The 21969-nt window shown below is 40.2% G+C and overlaps 1 protein-coding gene across 3 annotated transcripts in view; it reads left to right on the forward strand.

Annotated features, from left to right (window-relative positions):
* The window catches only part of dock11 (dedicator of cytokinesis 11), an 88894-nt gene extending 72011 nt beyond the window's left edge, over window positions 1–16883 (forward strand). For 2 of the 3 annotated variants that reach the window (XM_015032003.1, XM_015032007.1), the window contains 9 exons: window positions 1132–1238; window positions 1570–1692; window positions 4048–4161; window positions 5604–5750; window positions 6530–6740; window positions 7583–7773; window positions 7896–7996; window positions 8089–8227; window positions 14823–16883. In XM_015032003.1, the coding sequence (XP_014887489.1) occupies window positions 1132–1238; window positions 1570–1692; window positions 4048–4161; window positions 5604–5750; window positions 6530–6740; window positions 7583–7773; window positions 7896–7996; window positions 8089–8227; window positions 14823–14912 (1223 nt within the window). In that variant the 3' untranslated portion in view covers window positions 14913–16883. Of the gene's footprint in view, window positions 1–1131; window positions 1239–1569; window positions 1693–4047; window positions 4162–5603; window positions 5751–6529; window positions 6741–7582; window positions 7774–7895; window positions 7997–8088; window positions 8228–12086; window positions 12103–14822 lie in introns of all 3 variants that reach the window. The other variant, XM_015032012.1, reaches the window with a different exon arrangement.
* Window positions 16884–21969: the final 5086 nt, after the last annotated feature.

Here is a 21969-nt window from a genome sequence, read left to right on the forward strand (position 1 = left end):
GGTAAGATTACATTTAGGTAATCTAAGCATGTTTGTTTAGTTTTGTTAGCATGAAAAAACTAAAACTACTATAACGAATAAAAGCTAAACTAAAACTAAACAACATTTAACTAATAATAATGGTAACACTTTATTTGAAGGAGTGTGCATAAGACTAACATGACACAGTCATTAACGTGGCATTACAGTGACAATAATGTAACAGTGGTCATGAACATGAAGGCATGTTCATAAATGTTTACAACTATTTGTCATAAGGCGTCATTCACTTTCTGGCATAATGACACTTTAATGATACGTTGCACTAAAAGTTGCATTAAAAGTCCATTAAAAGTGTAAGCTTTGCATTATTTGGTTAATGACACTTTTAATGGTAAGTTTTAATAAAATTTGCATAAAAACTCTTTAAAAGTGTCAACTTTGCATTCAAAGTGTCATTATTTATTTGCATGAAGACTCCTTTATGTTTGACAGTCATGTCAGTCTTATGCTCACCCCTTCAAATAAAGAGTTACCATAGTAACTAATAAAAACTAGTAAACACACTCTAAGAACCAATAAAAATGAACTGAATTAGGCAAACAAAGTCACAATGAAGTAAAACTGAACTATTTTGTTCAAAAACTCAAAACTATTACAACCCCGGACTGGACTGCAGACAGCCAACCAGGCTGCAAAACCATCACTTGTCGACCTCAGTGATCATTTTCCTGCTGTGGTACTTCAGGAAAATGTCCTCCAGCATCGAAAGACCTCCCTGTGCGCCGCTGCATGCAAAGGAGATGTCTGGCCAAAACAGCGTCTCACAACTAGCTTCTATCTCATGCAAATCTCGCCTTAAAATAATCCGCTAAGCAAATGCGAGGCGGCTGTCGGCAGTGACAGCGGGTTGTTTATCTGCAAAGAATCACATGCATCTTTGAGTTATATCTGCTTCCATTTGGGACCAAGTCATGACATGACGTAGCCATGACCCACATTGTGCTACGTGTGTTTGTGCGAGGTGAATTCCTTAAAGCGACAAGTGTGTTCATGTGAATTTACTCAGAGCCGGTGCCTTTGCTGCTGGTACGAGTCGATCAATCGTGTCAGAATTTTTATTTCTTTTTTTTTCTGCTCCTCGTCAATCAGAGTTGTTCCCATGCGGTCTGACTGCGTTCAAGAAGGTCACCCTTAACATCGAGGAGGAAGCGGCCATGAAGGAGGACACAGGAATGCAGGATGTGTATTACACTGAGGTGTGGCCCTGGGATTTCCATCCATCCATCCATTTTCTTTACACCCTTGTCCCTCAGTGGGGTCGGGAGGGGTGCTGGTGCCTATCTCCAGCTAACGTTCCGGGCGAGAGGCGGGGTACATCCTGGACAGGTCGCCAGTCTGTCGCAGCCCTGGGATTTCATTTTCTTATAATAAACACAACTGTTTGCTTTTCAAAAGCCCCGATTCTGATAATATGTCAAAGAAGACTCTGCTTTTTATTAAGAAAATACATTTTTAGCTCCATTGATTTTGACTCTTTTCATCACAGTAGAGTTCAGAGTTTACCCTTCCCTCTGTCCTGTTTCTCAGGAAGTCCTGGTGGAGCACCTGGAGGTGTGTGTGGAGGCCCTGTGGAAAGCCGAGCGTTATGAGCTCATCACACACATCGCCAAGCTTATCATCCCCATCTATGAGAAACGCCATGAATACGAGGTATCGCATCAGTCCGGCTCAGGTTTTGTTTGTTGTTGTCATAATCGGACCTGCCAGTCACTTTCTTTGACAGTGAAACTTTTAGCATTCCGCCCACTGAGCCGTTTACCTCAACCTGCTCGACTTGTTCTGAGTCATAAGGGCTTTTTACGCAACACTGATTTTCTCTGTCCTAAAGGAAGGGACTCGCTAGACCCCAACTGACTGGCTGTGAAAGTCAAGAGAATGAAACAGATTAATGAAGTGAGCTTGTTTACGCATCGTCTGCTCACTGAACTGATCTGTATTAAAAAACATATTTCAGACTGTTTTTAATGCTCCATGTTTGCCTTTCCAGTATCACTGTGACTAGGGCGTCACTGTGAAACGCTGGGTGACGTTTCTAAACTAGCTTGATAACTCACCATTGTTCTTGTAAAGATGGTGGTTTAATAGGTAACGTTTTAATCATATATCTGTAGATTTGGCAGGAAATAGTAAATGGACTGAATCTAAAATAGTCATACTGACCACTCAGTGCTTTACATTGTGGATCATCATAATCACAAAATATTTAAATGGATAAAGCATGTTAACAGTGGTGGGAACTTCTAACTGTAAAGGTAGTTGCACTAATCCTAAAGCACCAATAAAATAACATTAGTTCTGTTAATTCTAAAGTGCTACACCAACATTTAGCAGAAGCTAATGCTAAATCATTAAAGCACTAAATTCAGTCAGGTTGATGTTCACCATGTGCTAAAACATAGCGTATTGCTAAGCGTGCTAAACTCTCAAAGTTAACAAGAACACTAAATCACTAGGCGACAAATGAACTCGGCTATAGTAACAATTTTCAGTGAAAGTTTTTTCTTTGGTTAGATGAAGCCACATGGTAGCACCAATTCTGAACCGTGCCTGAGAGCTACAAGGTGTTAAAAAGGGCCCAGACTTTCTGGTTTATGGTAGCATGAGTGCATGTAAAAAATACCTGAGGGATGTTCCTGCTGAGCAGTAATGAAGCTGTTCACTGTCTGGTCATTTCATCTGGAAAACATCCTCACAGGCTGCATAAAAGTTTAAAAACGGCTCAAACTATTTCAGTTTAAACACCAGGGAAAGAAAACAGGCCTTTGAGAGCAGTGGGAGGTAGAACATCTCCATCAACATGCTTTTATTTTGAAGTAGTAGCTAGATGTCAGTCATTGTTAACAAAATATTTAGTTTTTTTCTCCTCCTGACTCTCAGGCATGTTGAAAGTTTGTCCTAAAAGCTGCCAGTCCGTAACCTGAGACAGACCAAACAAACCGTCTCTTCTCCTTAATACGTCTCCTTCCAGTCAGTGGAGGGTCTTAGTTTCCAGTTTAATCTGCTGGGTTACTTACAGAGTCTTGCAAAGGTATTTAGTAGCTGCACATTTTGTGCCATTACAAGCTCAGCTTAAAGCCTTTTATTGATCTTCTATGCGATAGACTAACACAAAGAAGCACATACCTGAAGGGAAAGGTTATAGTTTGAAGTGAACATTGGTACCGTCAATCTTCACTTGACGGTAAACAATTATTCTCAGAATTAAAACAGCAATTCCACTGTTAGTTGAAATACGGTCATCATTAAATTCTCTCTGGCTTCTTTTAAAGTCATTGATTTCCCATGGTAAATATGCTCCTCAGAGTGAAATCTTTTCCAAATCATTTAACGCCACCGTTGCTAAACTCCATCTGAAGAGAAAAAATCTCAGTGCTGCCACACACAAGAACTTCAGACCCATTTTTAACCTGTTATTCACGAGAGGACCCAAATTTGGGTCCTCTAGTGACAGGGGTGTCAAACTCCAGTCCTCAAGGGCCGCTGTCCTGCAACTTTTAGATGTGCCTCTGCTGCACCACACCTGAAAAGAATAATTAGGTCATTAGCAAGGCTCAGGAGAACCGATCTACACAGGGAGGAGGTAATTAAGCCATTTCATTCCACTGTTTTTTACCTGTGGCACATCTAAACACTGCAGGACAGCGGCCCTTGAGGACTGGAGTTTGACACCCCTGTCATTGTGAATGACAACCTGTGAACAACAGGTTAAATGACCATTTGTAAGCAAAGAATTATAGAAACTTGTTCTTGTTCAATTGAACAATTTTCTGAAACTGACTGTAGTAGATTTTCTTAATTTTGGGACGTCAACCGTATCCGTGTCTGTGACAGCCTCATGCTGTGGGTGGAGGGAGACACGGCAGTGACTGTGTTTGTTTTCATCGGCTCCTGGTTTTATCTTATCTGTGTATTAATTCCTTATGCTGTGTGAAATCCTCTGTTTACTCCGTGAACATGAAACAGATCCTATAAATGACTTGTTTCTTCTGACTGGTTGTGTTTCAGAAACTGAGCCGCCTCTATGACACTCTGCACAGAGCCTACAACAAAATCATGGAGGTGATCCAGTCAGGCCGCAGGCTGCTTGGGACGTATTTCAGAGTGGCTTTTTATGGGCAGGTACGTTCTGCAGGGTTTATTCATCCAGGAGAGAGGCTTCACTCAGGATAAATGTCACTGCTCTCTCGCAAATCATACGTAAATTTTTCCTCTTTTTTTTGTTGGAATGACAAATTATTACTGAGAATTTTTGCAGGAAAATTTACATTACCTAGAAGTTTATATGCACTAATATTGTATAATACTGTGTCTTTTAAGAATTTTTCATAAATAAATATCGGTAAATTGAAAAATATGATTAAATGTTGTTAATCCGCACCATTCTCTAATTTAAGTAAGTGGCGTTCTGAATTCAAATGGAATGTTTGTCAAGAGCAGTTTTTGTGTTTGTGGGGTTGTCTCTGCCTTACAGTAACATCATTTTTACATTTATCACAATAGTACCACAAACTATCATGATAAAATAAGTGACTATCACCAACCATTACTAGTGAATGTCATTGTCACAGTGAAATAGGCTGTGGTAAACCATTATTTTAGTAGTTGAGTAATCTATCAATCAACAGTTGTATCTATCAACTGATGATTAATCGAGTAATCGAATAAAAAAAATTTGATAAAGTAAAACATTGGCAAATACTGTGATAGGCTCAGAAGCTTATAAAATGGATCTGACTTTTTAAGTCAACCTGGGAAAAAATTTTAAAAATTGAAATTGTATTCAGTTTAATAAAGATAATAAAGCAGAAGGCTTAGAAAGATGTATTAAAATGTCGATAGTCCAGCTTATAGTTTACATGTTCGTCTTCAGTCAGCAGACAGAACATGAAAAGTGGACATGTCCGAGGAAAAGAGGACGTTTGTTATGCTAACACTTAGCATTCGTCAACAACTTATAGGCAGAAGTGAGAGCGTTGCGCAACACAAATAATCATCCGTCTGGAACATGGCGCGTTAAACCGTAAAGCACCAATTAATGAAGATTCAAGGCAAATTATCTGCCTCAAGGTATTTTAATAATCTAAGTACTTGAATCAGTAGATTAATCTTTACCTAAGGAAAACAAGATGGAACTGAAACGGACTGAAACGCAGCTCAGCAAGGAGGAAGCCAAAAATACAGATTACAGTTTGTAAATGCTTACAGGGACGAAGACTTTAGTTTTTGGAACTAAAATATGTTTTTTGGCCATGATTACTTTTGTTATAGTTAGAGGCAAAATGAGAAGCTTGAGAACACAATCCTGGCTGTGGAGTGTGGTGTTGGGCTGGTTGCAGTATTACAGAGACTAATGCACTTCACAAAGCAACATGAGAAATCAAAAAGTAGAAGTTGAAATCTTGGCAGAAGTAGCTCATCTAACTGGAAGCACTTAAAGCCGAGGTCGTGTTCACCGACTCGCTGCGGCGAGTTCAATAAACAGACAGATGTGTATCTTGTGGAGCATGTTCCATGCTGTAAAGCAGAGCTGATCCTCAGCGAGCTTCTGTTCTCGTCGGCAGGGTTTCTTCGAGGAAGAGGATGGAAAGGAGTACATCTACAAAGAGCCCAAACTCACCGGCCTGTCCGAGATCTCGCAGCGCCTGCTCACCCTCTACGGCGACAAGTTTGGTCCAGAAAACGTCAAGATCATTCAAGACTCCAACAAGGTGCCGGCAGCAGACCGACGGTCACTTTAATTGGAGAGCTGCAGTTGGAGCTGAAACAGTCTGGAATGTAAATAATGTGTTTGGCTTTGCAGCCTCACTGCTGTGTTGACTCAGAAAATATCATTAGTCCAAGATAATGCTGGGAAATGTTCTTTCTCCAGCATGATGAGTTATTATAGAGTCTAAGCTGATAGATTGATCTGATATCTGAATGCTTTCAGAGGTACCAGTCAGGATTACATGTGATGTTTAAGCCAAATGATTCAACTTTTTACACAAATTCCTTTATGTATTACGGTTGGAAAGTTGCTTTTGGAGGCTGCACAGTGGCGCAGTTGGTAGAGCTGTTGCCGTGCAGCAAGAAGGTTCTGGGTTCGATTCCCGGCCCCGGTCTTTCTGCATGGAGTTTGCATGTTCTCCCTGTGCATGCGTGGGTTTTCTCCGGGTACTCCGGTTTCCTCCCACAGTCCAAAAAACATGACTGTTAGGTTAATTGGTCTGTCTAAATTGCCCCTAGGTGTGTGTGTGTGTGTGCATGGTTGTGTGTCTGTGTTGCCCTGCGACAGACTGGCGACCTGTCCAGGATGTACCCCGCCTCTCACCCGGAACGTTAGCTGGAGATAGGCACCAGCACCCCTCCCGACCCCACTGAGGGACAAGGGTGTTCAGAAAATGGATGGATGGAAGTTGCTTTTGGATGCCGTTGTCTCCTTCCCTCCGTGGCTCTTTGATTCCTTCCACATCTATTCTTTTCTTAAACCTTCTGGGTGATGTTTCAGGTGAACACCAAGGAGCTGGACTCCAGGTTCGCCTACGTCCAGGTGACATTCGTCAAGCCCTACTTCGACGAGAAGGAGGCCCCAGAGAAGAAGACGGACTTTGAGAAGTGCCACAACATCAGAAACTTTGTGTTCGAGACGCCGTACACGCTGTCGGGGAAGAAACACGGTGGCGTGGAGGAGCAGTGCAAGAGGAGGACCGTCCTAACAAGTACATAAGGAACACACACACACACACGCCTACACGACATGAAAGTGTGAACTTTTTCACATTTTGTCAAGCTGCAACTAAAAAGAAAATAAATGATATTCAGTTTTTAGAGGTACAAATCTGAAAAGTATGAGATAGAAAGAACAAAAGCTAGATTTTATGTATATTAAAATCACGTTCTTTCATATCATTTTTGTGAAAAATGTATTGATTTAAATTGTTAAAAAGCTCAGCAAGTTTTCCAGCAGATAGCTCGGTATCGTCTTCCTTCCTCTTCGTCATTATGTTGATGCGTCACATAAACTAAAATACATCAGAGTTTGTTACTGAAACAAAAGGTGAGAATGGTGCAGAAGTATTAACACTTTGACAGGCTGCAGTTTGGAGAAGTGCTGCTGTTTGTTTTTCTTTCAGTCCTATATGGTCACCATCAGATCGACATTAATTATGCATTTGTTTAATTGTTATTGGGATGACAGAAAAAAAACAACAGCGAAAGTTGGACGAGTCGTCAGGTTCATAATAATTTAACACATGGTGTGTGTGTGGTATGTGTGATGTGGAACATTAGCGTGAGCGGCTGGTAGCTGACAGAGCGGACCCGTCCGTCGGCGCCTCATCAGGCCAGCCAGGTTCTCTGGTACCAGCACCAACACCCTGCAGGCCTCTGCATTGTCTCCGTTTCCTAACACAGACAGTCCTTCTGTTTACTCCTTGCAGCCTCCAATACCAGCTGGGGGAAAATGACGCTTTTGTTTGTTTGCTTGTTTTAAATTTTTTGCTTGTTTTGCCACATTTGCATGCATGACTCACCCAGGCTTTGCGTGCGCTCTCGTCCCCAGCCGCCAACACCTTCCCGTACGTGAAAAAGCGCATCGAGGTGAAGGGGGAGAAGCAGGTGGAGCTGAAGCCCGTGGACGTGGCCATTGACGAGATGAGGGCGCGCACGGCCGAGCTGACCAAGCTCTGCTCCAGCCAGGAAGTGGACATGATCCAGCTGCAGCTCAAGCTGCAGGGCTGCGTCTCGGTTCAGGTACAGCCGCCTCACAGGCCCCGGCCCACGGGCCCTCACCGTCCCCTGTCCTGTGTTCAACTTGTGCACATAAAGAGGCTCTTCAGAGATCAGTGACAAAGATGAGTTGTGTGCTGGTGCAGGTGAACGCAGGCCCCATGGCGTACGCCCGGGCCTTCCTGGATGACAGCAAGTCCAACTCATCCGGCAGTAAGAAAGTCAAAGAGCTCAAAGAGGTTTTCAGGTAAACATCGGCCGAAAGAGATTAATCAAATAGGCTTCAGATTTATCATTATTTTGTTAAAGTTTACGTTTTACTCTTTTCTTTGTCTGCAGGCGTTTTGTGGAGGCGTGCAGCATGGCGCTAGACATTAACGAGCGAATCATCAAGGAGGACCAGTTCGAGTATCACGAGGGCCTGAAGTCCAACTTCAAGGACATGGTGAAGGAGCTGTCTGACATCATCCATGAACAGGTAACCTGGAAGCTACCTGAGAAATGGGGCCTCACCTCCTATAGTCATATCTGAAAGTATGAAGCTCTTGTTTGTAGAAGCTGTTAGTCACACAGTTTACGTCAGAGGAACAGAGGCATTCTTTATTATTTCTACCCTATCTGGAATCTTTGAGTCTTGACAAGTTTGTAAAATCCAAGCACGGCCTGAATCAGGGCAACAATGAAGAATACAAGTAATGAAGAGATGGATTGTAGAAGAAGAGACTTAGTTGGTGAAGATGAGAATTTGTACTTATTTAGCATTTAAATTTTATGCAAGTGACCAAAAAAAAAAAAAATGGTGGAATGAACCAATAATATAAAGATGTCTGTATTCAGGGTGTCCGCGCATCCTTAAAAAATATAGACTCATAACTAAATGTAAGCTGGCCTTAAATACGTTAATCACAAATCTTATGTTTTGCTAACAGGACTAATTAATTTCATATTATTCATAGCTTGTTTTTTTTGTCGTTTTTTTGTGCAACTTTTCTGTCAAGCAAAGCCTTGAGTCACATGCAGATGCTATGGGTAGTGAGTAGCTAACATGCCCCTGCTAGCAAGCTAGCTAGCAAGTTGTGTAGAAAAAGCTAGCTAGCAAGTAAAAAGGAGCTAGAAGAAGAGAAGTACTTTGTTAATTTTAAATAATCCAAGTAATGAAGTGATATCTTGCAGAACCTGAGAATTAGTTGAAGTTGGGAATTTGAACTTATTAGAAACCTTTTTAACTTTTGAAATTTTATGCAAGCTTCTTATAAAAAGAGGTGGAATGAGCCTTTTTTAGCTAAGTGTTCAAAGTGTTGAAACTACGTAGCTAAAAGTTATGCAGTTTTGGGCAGAAGCAGGTGGAGCTGAAGCAAACAAACAGAATTGAGACACAAATAAACATGTAAACATCAGCTGGTGCATTAGCAGAAAAAACAAAAAAGTTGTTTTTCAAATAGAGACGCAGCAAACAATTGATCAAAGATCAGAATCGGATTATTTCCCCTCAATGTGAAAAAGATTACTTCCTCTCTCATAGAACCCACAGCACATTTTGTTCTTCTTTACAGTCGTAAAAAAAATTAGGAAAGATTCCACACACAAATTCCAAATGATGTATGTTTTTCTGACATATCTTATGAACACTTCATATAGATTTTGAAAATACTTTGAAATTCAAACGGTATGAATTAGCGATCTGCATATTGGTTTTGATACGACAAGTAAAACTGGGTCGATATTGATAATCAATTATATTTTCACCTTGTTGCTGTTTATACATGTGGTATGTGTTTGGTCAGGTGACAGTGCCAGCAATGCAGCAAAGGATTATGGGGTCATTTTCTCACCTTGTCGAAAGGGAAGAGAAATATTTATAATATCGGTTATCGGCCATAACAACAATGTTAATATTAATATTGGCCCAAATTTTCATATTGATCAAATTTGTATATATCACATTTCAGGCACTTCAAAATGCTTTACATCATAAAAACATAAAACAGTAATAAAATAAACGGGGGAAAAAATTAACAAACTCAGACCAGAAGTTTGGAGTTGTAAATATAAAGATGTTTACGGAATTAATAAATCAACTTTTGTCATTTAAAGGCAGTTTTTTTCAAAATACTTACAAATGCTTTTTTCTTCCCTTCATGCAACTGACAGACGGTTCCTACTGATATCAGTTTTTCAAAAGTTGGATTAGGCAAGGCGTTGCAAAACAGCAGTCATGTTTGCGCGAATCATCCTGCTGGTTTCATCATCTCTGACGTCCCACAGGCCACTAGTCAGATATTTTGAGAAGAAACTGTAAGGTTGAATTATGAGAACGAATATAAACAATTTAGATTATTGTAAAGCCAATTTGTAATGTGATTCAGCGGAGAAACTGAGACATGATCAGATTCGACACTTTGAACCTCAGCAGATGATTTTTAAGCTTGAGACAACACAAGATTTTTAATCCACATTCCTCAGTTTCCTCATTTATCGGGGTCAGATTTTTAGTTATTTTCCCCTTGATCATCTTTGACCCCGAGACGACCTCTAATTCGATTTAGGGCAAGGTCGCCAATGCGCAGGAAATTGAATTGAATTTTCAGACATTTGGACCCCTGGCCCTAACCAGAGTTGCAAAAGAACAGTGCAGGTATGATGCCATCTGAAAACATTTGGTTGATTAGGAAAGAAAGCGGTGATGGTAGCACTAGTCACAACCGGTCCACTCGGATCTTTTCTGTTTTCTGAAGAAAAGCTGATGCAACTCTAGACGGTTCTCACCAGATCCTCTGGAAACACGATCCACACCTGCTGCTAACGCGCAAAACAAATGTTCTGGAACTGGAAGAAGAGATATCTGGAAAAAAAAATCTCATCTCTGTGGACAGAGCCACGCTGCAAACAGACATGCAAAGTCGCAGTTGGCACCTCCGAGTGCCAGCTGAGGCATTTGACAAGCCAAGCTCTGCCTAATTACACGCTGAGATGGAATCAGATAATAATGTGTAAACTGAGAGACGTCTCCGCTTAGACTCACTTAGAAAACGCCAATTCCAAACACATCTTTGCATCGTCCCACTCACAAACACAAGCTAACCCGTCTGGGTTTGTACTGCTGATGCGTCTGCTTTTAGTTTTTAAATATTCTACTTTTGGGAGATTCTTGTATTGGAGAAAAAAATTCAGCCTAGGAAAAAAATGTTCAAACCCATCAAAGGAAACTCATCTAAGTTCTCTGGACGAGCGTGTCGCGACTGTAGACAGTTACTTGTGTTGAATTTAAAGTGATCCCTCATACTCAGCATGCATGTGGCGACAATGGAGAGAAAACACTCCCCTTTCATAAAGGGAAACAGAGCAGAGAGAGAAGGAGGAAGTTCAAACAATTTTTTTTATCCATCATACCCCACTGATCTTATCCCCTACTTCAACGTCTCTCTTCCTGACTTTCTACACGTACAACAAATGAGGTGGATTAGCAGTGACGATGTCTTCCAGGACATGTCATTCTTTGAACATACTTAAATGATATGAATTATTTTGACATTTCATTTTTTTTGTGATAAATACAGCAATTTTACTAGAGCAACTTCCGCATGTTTGCTGTGTCAGCTTGTGGTAAGCTGCAAGCAGAAGTTATAGTTCTAATAAATATTGGTTTTCTTCCTGCCACTCTTCCATAAAGCTCTGACTTTTTTGAATGCTAAGCTAACAGTAGCATTGATCAGATTCTCCACCTGAGCTGTGGATGTCTGCAGCTCCTCCCATGTGTCAGATTATTGGTTTATAGACTAACACTCAACAGTATATATTCAGTCAGGGAGGAAGTGTGCCTCAGTTTTAAAATTTTTTTCTTTTAAAAAAAAAAAAAAAAAAAAAAACAAGACAAAAGAAAAGTTGAAAAGCATGTATTATTTTTCATGGATCACTTTTACTATCAGATAGAACTGACATGAAGCAAACTGACCGTTTTGGTGTTAAGCTGATAAAACATCCAGTCGGCTCGTCGGGGCGTTCGCTCCGGCTGCTCATAATAGGAATCCAGCTGACTCATAATGACCCGCAACGGGAATCTGTGGTTCACTCGGCATCCAGGAATTATTGAAAACTGAATTTCCTCTTGACTGCTTCCTGGAAACAAATGATGCGCTTCATCATATCAGATGGCTCGCACAATGTCTTCTTTTGTGCTTAAAATCCCTGCGAGTCGGATTCCACTAATGACAAGCGAGGATGTAATGAGGTTAAAGCTGAGATTGTGAGTTTGTGTACGTTTTTGGTTGGGTCCAGTGTGTGTGATTTACTTCCTACTAACTAGTTTTCTTTCTTCTCTCCACCGTGCTGGCCTTTAGCTTTAAGGAAAAGCAGGTAATGGCTGTTTTGACAGTTTCATCCTTTCATTCAGACACCAACTATAATTTTGCACCCCCTTTTATTCCCATTCATTTAGTTGAAATAAAGATGCGTAATCGTTTGCAAGGCAGGCACGTCACCTTAAAGGGGCAGTATCATGTAAAATTGACTTTTTTGAGCTTCACATCATATTATGTTACTCCCCCAACATAAACATAAACATACCTTCTTTCATGCATGTTTGAGAAATCCTTCTGTCTCCCATGGCAACCATTCAGCTGTGATGCAGCTGTGACTCCTTCTTACTAGCCAGCAGCAATTAGCAAACAGCTGAGACACAATCTCCAGGCATTAGAATACAAAGTCAGATTTCTTTTTAGTCATATTTGATATATGTATCATTTTAATATATGTAACATAGTTACTCGATTGTGCTCTAAAATGGCACCATATGCCTGGAAAATACATCGTACTGCCCCTTTAAATGACAGCCCTTGAGCAGAGAGTGGTAGAGCTCAGCTCATCCACATGGAAAGATCTTCACCTGGCACAGATAGATGGAAAGTTGTTTTGACATACTTAGATTCCACTTGGCTTCCTTCTGCGACCAGCCAATCAGATCGCTCGCTCCGATAAACGAAAGGAGCGGATCGCGGTCCGACAGCGGTGCTGCTTAGAGTGACAAAAAACAAAAAAAAACAAGAAAAGAGATGCAAATGAGACGCCTTTAATCAAATCACCATCACATTTGCTCTCCGGGTTTTGGGTTTGAATATTTCCATGCTCACAAATACTGACTTTAGCTTTACATTCTGAAGCAAAGCAGGCTGACTGTAAACACGACACCTGGACGGCTGCCATCAATGGCTTCCCTGTGCCTCTTGTCACGCAACCATACCAGCACAACCTGTCTTCTCGGGTTGCTGCTCACTGCTCACGTGACAAGCTAAACTGTTGATCTGCAGCAAACATCCAGATTTGGCACTCCATTCTGCTTTTCTACCATCTCACACCTTGATGTAAATACATTTTGTAAATTTCTTTTCATCTTTCTAATACGTTTACACTGCAAAAACATCAAATCTTACCCAGTGTCTTTTGGTCTAGTTTCTAGTGCAAGTATCTAAGCACACTTGGAATAAGACAAAACTTTAAACGTAACTGTTCATAAAGGAGATGCTTTTACATCACTAAAATTTTAATTTTTATGAAAAAGTACTAGTTCTACAAGCAGATTATTTCACTTATAAAAAGACATTTTATTTCCAAGTTATAAGTGAAAAATTGGAACTAGTACTTTTAGTACTTTCACTAGTACTTTCACATTAAGCTGAGTTTATTATTCAGAGTTTATTACTAGTTAAAACATTTTTCATCTAAGGAAACCCAGCAGATTGCATATAGTCACTGACTCTTCCTGGAGGAGAAGTAGAGACAGGAGACAACCGCCTGCATGGTGTCATTAGCCGAGCATGCATGGAATGACAGTGGAGAGAAAAAACTCCCTTCTAACAGGAAGAAACCTCCAGCAGAACCAGAACCTGGCTCAGTATAATCAGCCATCTGCAACAACCAACTGGAGGTTTGAGAAAACAGAGCAGAATGCACAAGATGAAAGGATGTAGGATTATTTTTGATGTTCGTGAAAGTAAAAAGTTAATAGCAGGATAGGAAGGATGATTAGTCGACAGCAGCATTTTGTCAGCCAGGAAGGAATGTAGTGGCAGGCCAGATGTATCTTCTATGAAGGGGAAAAAAAGAGAAAAAACATGAAGTTAACAGTTGAAATAGCAGCAAATACCAACTGGAGAGTAGTAGGAGAAGAAAGTGAGGAAAAACGGTCATTCTCCAACTCACCAAGGTTGATTCTGGAACAGATTCATCAGGGTAACGTTAAAGCTGATAGAAATGTATCAACTCTGCTTCAAAGTCCAGAAAACCAACCAATTTAAATGACCTCAAACAATTTTGATCAGATTATTCTGTTATCCTACCAGGATTCTGCCAGTAGTTTGTTGATGGCTAGAAAAAGCCGTTTTCCTTCAACTTGCTAGGAGACGTCATGTGTGTGTGTGTGTGTGTGTGTGTGTGTGCGCGTGCGTTTGTTTGTAATACCTTGTGGGGACGATTTTCCTGACATATACTACGTTGTGGGGACCAATTGCTCCTCGTGGGGACTGGAGCCTGGTCCCCACGAGGGGAAACCTTGTTTTGGGGCCAGAGGTCAGATTTAGGGCTAAGGTATGAATTGAGTTTTGGTTAGGGTTAGGGATGTGATGGTTAGGGTTAGGAAAAGGGTAAAGGTCAGGTTTAGGCTGTAGAAATGAGGAAAAAATGAATGGAAGTCAATGGAAAGTCCCCACAAAGATAGCAAAACAAACGTGTGTGTGTGTGTGTGTGTGTGTGTGTGTGTGTGTGTGCGCGCGTGTGTGCGTGTGTGTGTGTGTGTGTCTGATTTTTCCCTATGTGTGCGTCAAAGGAAAACGTGCAGATCCAGATCCGGTTTTGTTTTTAATGCATAGAGGGATTCCACAAATGCATCGTTAAAGACCCCAAACGCTCCGACAGCGAAGCCAATCGGTGGATCAGAATCAAACATCTACGATCCCGCTTCTCCTTTCATCCTGGCCTGTGCTGACCCAAGTCCCACCGCCCATGCAGCTCTTTGCGTGTGTGTGTGTGTGAGAAAGAGAAAGAGCTTCTTTTTAATTGTGTGTTTCCTCTTCACCCATCAGATCTACCAGGAGGACATGATGCGGTCGCTGCTGCAGAACTCCCTCCATGTTTTCCGTGCCATCAGCGGGACGTCCACAGAGATGAGATGACCTCAAACACTCGGCCCCCTCCTCCAGCCCCCCTCTGTGTTCTCACAGCCTGCCCCGCCCCTCCAAACATAATGTTTACCCTTCCACATTTCCCTTAAGGATGTAAACTGGGCGATAACGGGAGCAGCCGCCTGCCTGCGCTTGCCAAGGAGCCGCCCCACCCCTGGTGTCTCTGCCTGACGTGCAAAGGAATCTATGAGGCAAAAAAAATCGAAAATAAAATCCAGCATGGTGCAGGGGATGGATATTCACATCACAATGAGCAGTATTTCTCAGAATGTATTAAAAAAAAAAAAAAGCTGAGCTTCAATGTGTGCACATAAAGCTGATGAATTCCAGACTGTGATGCTCTTCTCCCACCTCATGGAAGGGGGCGTGGCCCCGAGGATCTATGCAGAACGCCGCTCTCCGCCCCGCCGTCACCGTTTCCTACAGGAGAGCACTTCTTCTTTTAAAGCCGCTTTTATTTTAGCCGCACTTCACCGTTTCCTGTTTTCACCCTCTTTTATTTGTTTCACGCCAAGTTGAAAAAACACAAGCAGCTCTGTTGTGATAGGGTGTAAAAGCGAAAGCATCAGGATGTGATGCAAAGTGTTTTTATTTATTTTTTTTTTTTCAAATGCGACAGTGCGTTCCAGCCAGGTTGAAAAAAAAAAAAAAGATGCGATAAATCACGCTGCGGATCAGAAAGGTGCCTTGTGTTTCTACTCTGTCAATAACAGGATGCGTTTGACTCCTGATAAATGCTCACAGGTCCAAGACTTCTTCCAGCTTTGAATGCCAAGATACTGAATTCTTGGGTCTGGACTTTGACTGGGTCATTCCAACACACAAATACATTTAGATCTAATCTATTCTGCCGTGTGGCCATGGTACCTTCCTCCACATGTCTGCTGTGCCCCCAGACTGAGTCCAGTCGATTGCACTGGGTTTTACTTAGTATCAGGCTGATGAGAATAATTTATCTTCCACCTAACAAATATGTTCTACTTTGTGAATGCTGATGAAATACATGACACAATGTGTGAAAGTTAAAGAGGTGTTTATTGTATAGCAGGCGCGCACCGATTGCAGTTTCCTGGCCGATCGCCGATCTTTAAAAGTCTGACCTGCCAATTACATTTTTAGCTCAAACTGATTTTTTTTTTTTTTTTTTGGGTCTTAAAAGTTGCTAAATGTAGCGAGAAAGCTAAGCCTGCGACAATGGAGCGAGTGTTGTTAGCTGACGTGGTGGGCTGTAAGTATCGACCAATCACAGATTACCGAAATTAAAGAAATGGGGCCAATTTATCTGTCCACCCTGCTGTATAGAAATCATAGGAAAAGGAAAAACTTCAGCTTCTTGCCAGGGGATATTAGCTGTGTAGCAATGCTGATGAAAACATTTTTTTTGTTTGTTTTTTTTTTATATATAAAACTATGCTGTAAGGATATTTTTAAAGCAAGGCAATAAGTAGTGACTAATAAAAGATATAAGAGCTTTAATTCTTTAAACCTTATCTCCCTTTCAAATCAGGGCTGGGTTCAGAAATAAAAGCTGTGTGATAATATTTACTCTTTAAAGAGCTCCTCTCATCTACGTTTAGATCTGGTGCCTTCACACTCTGCCTTCTGGAAGAAAAAAAAAAAAAAACAAAACCTCCTCTAACTCGACTAATACTCACCATCGCAGGTCGGTTATTCCAAGTATTTCACAAGTGCTACACTGAAACGAGCAAATAGATGATTAATATTTAAGATGATGTGTACATAAACTGTTGACATGATGTAAATTCAATTCTGTATCCATGTATGTTTGTATGTATGTATGATATTTTGTAGCTGAGTGCAAAATCTGTCTTAGCAGAGACTTTTGTTTTGTTCTTATCTTTTTAGTTTTATTGCATTATCTACAAAAGGTGCAGCTGCTTGTCAAATTTCCTTTGTAAAGCTTTTTTTCCCAATAAAACCTGAAAATATCGATTATGCAGATTTATGTTTATGTACGATTTTTGTGGCAATAGCAGCTTTTTATTTCAATAGTACCTACACGAAGATAAGTGGAAGAATTACAGGAACAGGAAAAAAATTATATATCGTGAAAGAGTTAAATTTTTTGTCACTTATTTTAAAAAGTTGATTATTGTATAGAAATTTAAAGACTTTATTTGGCGTAATTTTGATGATAATAAAAATCCAAATGATGTAATGAACATATATGATATGGTGATGCACACCTCACTATATGTCCAGGTAAAGTTTGTTTCATGATTAACAAAATATTTGTAGTTTCATAATTTATTCTCCATTTCATTGTCCAAATTTTGTTTCCATCCATCCATCCTTTCTAATGCTCGTTTTGATGGAGTCGGTAAGCACTAGGTGACCATATTTTGATTTCCAAAAACTTGGCCCAGTCCTGAAACAATCAACATCAGTATTGGCCGCTATGATCATTTTTTAACATATTTGTGTCAGTCCGATAAACTGGTCCGATATTAGCGACTGATACTTATTTCCATCTTGTTGCCATTTTTGTATTACAGGAGGGGCTTGGCCATGTCTGTTCAGTCATGTGATAGTAATGGTGATGATGCAGCACAGGATTATTTGGTGTTTAACTGAAGCACAGAGTCAGTGTAGGCCGTGTTGTTGCTTTGACATGGTGTCAAAAATCTAGCGAAACATATATATTTTTCTCAACCTGAACAAAAATAACACAACAATCTGAAATAGTATTCAATGAAATAATAAAAATAGAAAGTAGCGGTCTCATAAAGACACTTTAAAAAAATAGTTCAGTTTTTGTATTAATCTCTTGGTCGGTTTGACAGATGAACTCTCACTTTGCACAACCTTTTATATAACCTTTTGTGTCCAAGTGAGCGACGAGATCTTTGGCACATTTGTCACACACAGAAACACATGTGCCAGACATCTGCTTCGTGCACTCCGCCACCCATTTGTTGCGAACAGGACAATATGGCGGACCTTTTCATCAATCAAACAAACCCCTCTCAGATCAACAGGGCAGAACGTGAAATGGGGGCCGTTTGGTCACCAGTTCTTAATCACAAACCTTCTGACAACATTTGATTGCAAAAGCATTAAGGAGGCCTCTACCATTTTAAAATAATGTTTGTGGCTGAACTTTAGATTCCCAGAAGAAAAAGAGAAACCATGACAAAATGATCTACATGATTTGCAAGCACTGTCAGAACACCACAAATGACTAACTGCTAAATATGTTTCTGGCTGAAGGGCCAAATCTAAAATACTTTGATTAAACCTGGACTGAATACTTACATATTAAAAGTCTTTTCTTTAAGGCCCTGTTTGTGATTTGTAAAATTCTTATAAATAGGGAAATGTAAAGTTTTGCCCCAAAATATCACCTTATGTCATCTTGTTGTGAACTTAACACTGGGTTTTGTGGCATGACCTAGATCTTTATCTGCAGATGTCACTCATTGCTGAACCCAGCCATGTTGGTGGACAAGGACTGAACTACCCGCACAAAACTAAAGAGACTGGTAAAAACTCTGAATCCCAGAATGCACAGTATTACCTCTTTACAAAACAAGTCCCAGGAAGGAGTAGTCCCGGAGACATAAAGGTATTGGTTAAACATGACAAGATAAATTAAGCATTTATAAAATTTGCAAAGGAAACAGGATTATATACAATGATATAGTTTAATTAGGGTTTAATTAGGTAAAATACTCTGGCCCACACTCCAACACAGTAGATGGCAATAATGCATCTAGATGTCACCTGCCATAAGATCTTACAAGAAGAAGGAATCCCAGCTGCAATCCCCTTGACATTACAGAGCTACAAAACTCTGCCCAGCGACATCTTCCTTCCACGGGAACATCTTGATCTCACTGGCCAGTAAAAGACTGCATATTTGAAGAAACCTCCAAATTAAAGTGCAGTCTGCTGTTTGTGTATCCGGTGACTGAACTCTGCTTGTCTGAGCTCCTGCAGAATGAATTGTACGTTCCCTAAGAAGGGATGGCGTCAGTTTCCTCTCCACTGTCCTGTGAGAAGAAGGCATAGGAACCAATGTTCTGTTCAAACTTAACTGCTGGAGTGCTAACAGGATACTGGGCCTGAAGCAGCACATTTGTTTTGGAAAGTTGATGAGAGGGAAAAAGTCGCTTCAGTCCTGTAATATGAGTTTGCTCCATTTTGTCTTTTTCTTCTTCCTTTCCTCTCACAAATCTGCATAAAATTCTGTCCCTAATAAGCATATCAAATTGTCTCTGTTATCCCAGCTGCTGACGCTAAAGTTTTGATAATGCTAATAGGGTAGCCAACATTAGTCCTGCTGTGTTTAGTTCTGTTCTGTTTGCACCGCGATCGCATTTGAATTGTACAATTGTCTTTTAACAATGCAGTTTGGTTGTATGCCTTCGGTCATTGTCCAGTTTGGTAGACCCATTTGCACCCGAGCTAACAGCTGGTGTCTTCAGACCAGCCAATTAAATCAAATACAGCGTCGCTTAACCTATCAAAGGTTTCCAACATCAACATCTTGGCTTTCCCCTCATTGTTTAAAAAGGTGGTCGTCATTTTGTATGTAAACTTCTGATTTTAAAGACATTAACCCGTAAATATCTGATATATTCTCTTTCTCATTATTGTGTTATTTAGTAAATAGAAATAATCCTGATAATTTGTATGGACCAAAACCAAGTTTCATGTGATTTAATTTCTGGCAGTGGTTCAAAAATCCATAAATACACTCATTCACTTGTTCTATAAAACCACACCTCACCACACAGGTACTCATTACACAATAACTGACAGAGACATAAGAGTCATTCGGCTATTAATTCCTGATAATCCGGTGTTGCCCTGACTTGGTAGACGTGATCAAAATTACTCAAGTTGTTAATAACTGCCTTCACAGTTATTAGTAGTTACATAATTGCCAAACCAAACGTATTGCTGCACAATACGCCACCAAAAAACTGAAGCCATTGCACTTCTGCTTTCAGGCAGATTATTGTGCGAAGCATAGACAAATACCTATTTATTCTAAAACCCCCTGCTTTTCTGGTTCTGTTGTCGTCTACATTGTTGATTTCTAAACCCGTCTGAGGAACTTTCTTGTCTGTTCCCATGCAGACACAATACGGTGCGTATGCATGGGGACATTTAACTGTGATTTACAAAGTGTTCAAACAGAACAAAAATAATTGTAGCTTAAAGTGCAATGTATCTGATGAAGGAATGTGGCGAGGAATGGTTTAGTTATCTTGTCTTGTTAGACAGATGTGCTGTTTTCTATGAGCCGATTCTACAGACCGTTGGTCTTCTTGACTCTCGGTTGCGATTCTGTCACATATGTTCGAGTTATCTTTGAGACTGACCTCAAATTTGCCAAGCGGGTCAGTGCAGTAATCGAGTCTAGCTTTTATCATTTGAGGTAGATCAACAAAATGAATCCATATCTTTCTCAAACTGTCCTAGAACGTGTCATCCATGCTTTCATTACCATTAGCCTGGACTCCAGTATCTCCTTTTACAGCAGGAAGAACCTGCTAACTGGGAAAAGACAGCGGGAGCACATCCACCTATTAAACTCTCCACCATGGCTTTCTGTTTCTTTTCGAATAACTTTCAAGATTCTACTTTTGGGTTTTAAACCATTAAATAGTCTGGCACCGTCGTATCTCACTGATCCTTTGCAAAAACACAGTCCTTGTAGGTTGCTGAGATCTGAAAAAACATTTAGCTGTTCTAAGGACTAAACTGGCGTGTTAAAGAGATCAAGCTTCTTTTTTTTGGCTGTCATTTTCTTTGACTTTTAATTCTGGAGAGATGGAGAATTAGGCTGCTTATATTTCTGTTCTTTTTTAAAAATTCTCTGTCATTCTGTTTTCATTTCTTTTATTTCACTATTTTGCCTTTTTTTTAACCCGTGAAGCTCTTTAGTCATTTTATTGTGTGTAATATTGCTATATACATAAAAATTGAAGAGAGATTGAAGAATTGCACCGCTCTCGATTAAAAACAACCAATCACAGCCAGAAGGAGGAGCTTAGCGTTGTCAATCAACCACGATTGCTTCACCAAATGTGCTAACAACAACTCAGTAGAAACAACCGTCAACATCCACAACAACTCTTTGAAGAAACTTGGATGATGAGTTACAACACAAACTGCCCTTTGTGGATTAATAAAGTATTTTTGAATTGATTTGAATAATTTGAAAATGAATCTGTTCACATTTATGAATTCTGAACAATAAATATAATAATAAACATAAAATTGGTAGGAATGTTAATTACCAGAGCGTTCCAACTTGAGGTTTGTTGGTTACTCTAATTGTTATTGATTTTTGTTAAAGGTGCTTTATCAATACCTTCTTAGATTCGTAGGGAGGGTGGGAGGGGGAAATGCCTTTGGGTTCAGCAGTAGAGTTGATTGTGTGACTTTCAAAAAAAAAAGGGGGAGTAGACATTTGGTTACCCATTCCATCTCTTTTCTTCCCTCACATGGTTTCTTTGCTTGTGTGCAATTTTTCCCACTTTTTTCTTTACACCACATCCTTCTTTTTTTATTTCTTCCTCTTGTTCTGGCCTTCCTTTTGAGCTCACCCTTATATTACCGTCCTACTCTTTTTTGTTTGTTTTTTCCCCCTTCCTTCTACTCTTTCTGTTAATTCTGATTAAGTAGATTTGCCAAGTTTCAGAAGGAAGCAGCCCATAAGTTCAATTCTGCTAACACTGACCTACTTGTTTCTGGTGACTCAGTCTACAGTAAATTGTCGTGAAAGTCATTTATGGCGTAGTTCTAACCACCCGCTTCGGATGCCTGGAACACAACTGACTCCTAAATAAACTTGGTGCAACATTCTGCTGCTTCAAAAATAAATTCCATAAATGTTGAAATGTGGTTTCATATTCCTGGCCTTTCTCTGCTCTCCTACACGTCATGTGTTTTGTTTTCACATAAATCCATTATCATACAGATTTTCAGCTTAATGATTCACAGACTCATTAAGCGGCTGACGACTTCCTGGAGGAATGGATGGACACTTGTGTTTATGATATCCCACAAATTA

Source organism: Poecilia latipinna, unplaced genomic scaffold (assembly GCF_001443285.1).
Source record: "Poecilia latipinna isolate Pla-1442-1.1 unplaced genomic scaffold, P_latipinna-1.0 Scaffold14, whole genome shotgun sequence".
Lineage (NCBI taxonomy): Eukaryota > Metazoa > Chordata > Actinopteri > Cyprinodontiformes > Poeciliidae > Poecilia > Poecilia latipinna.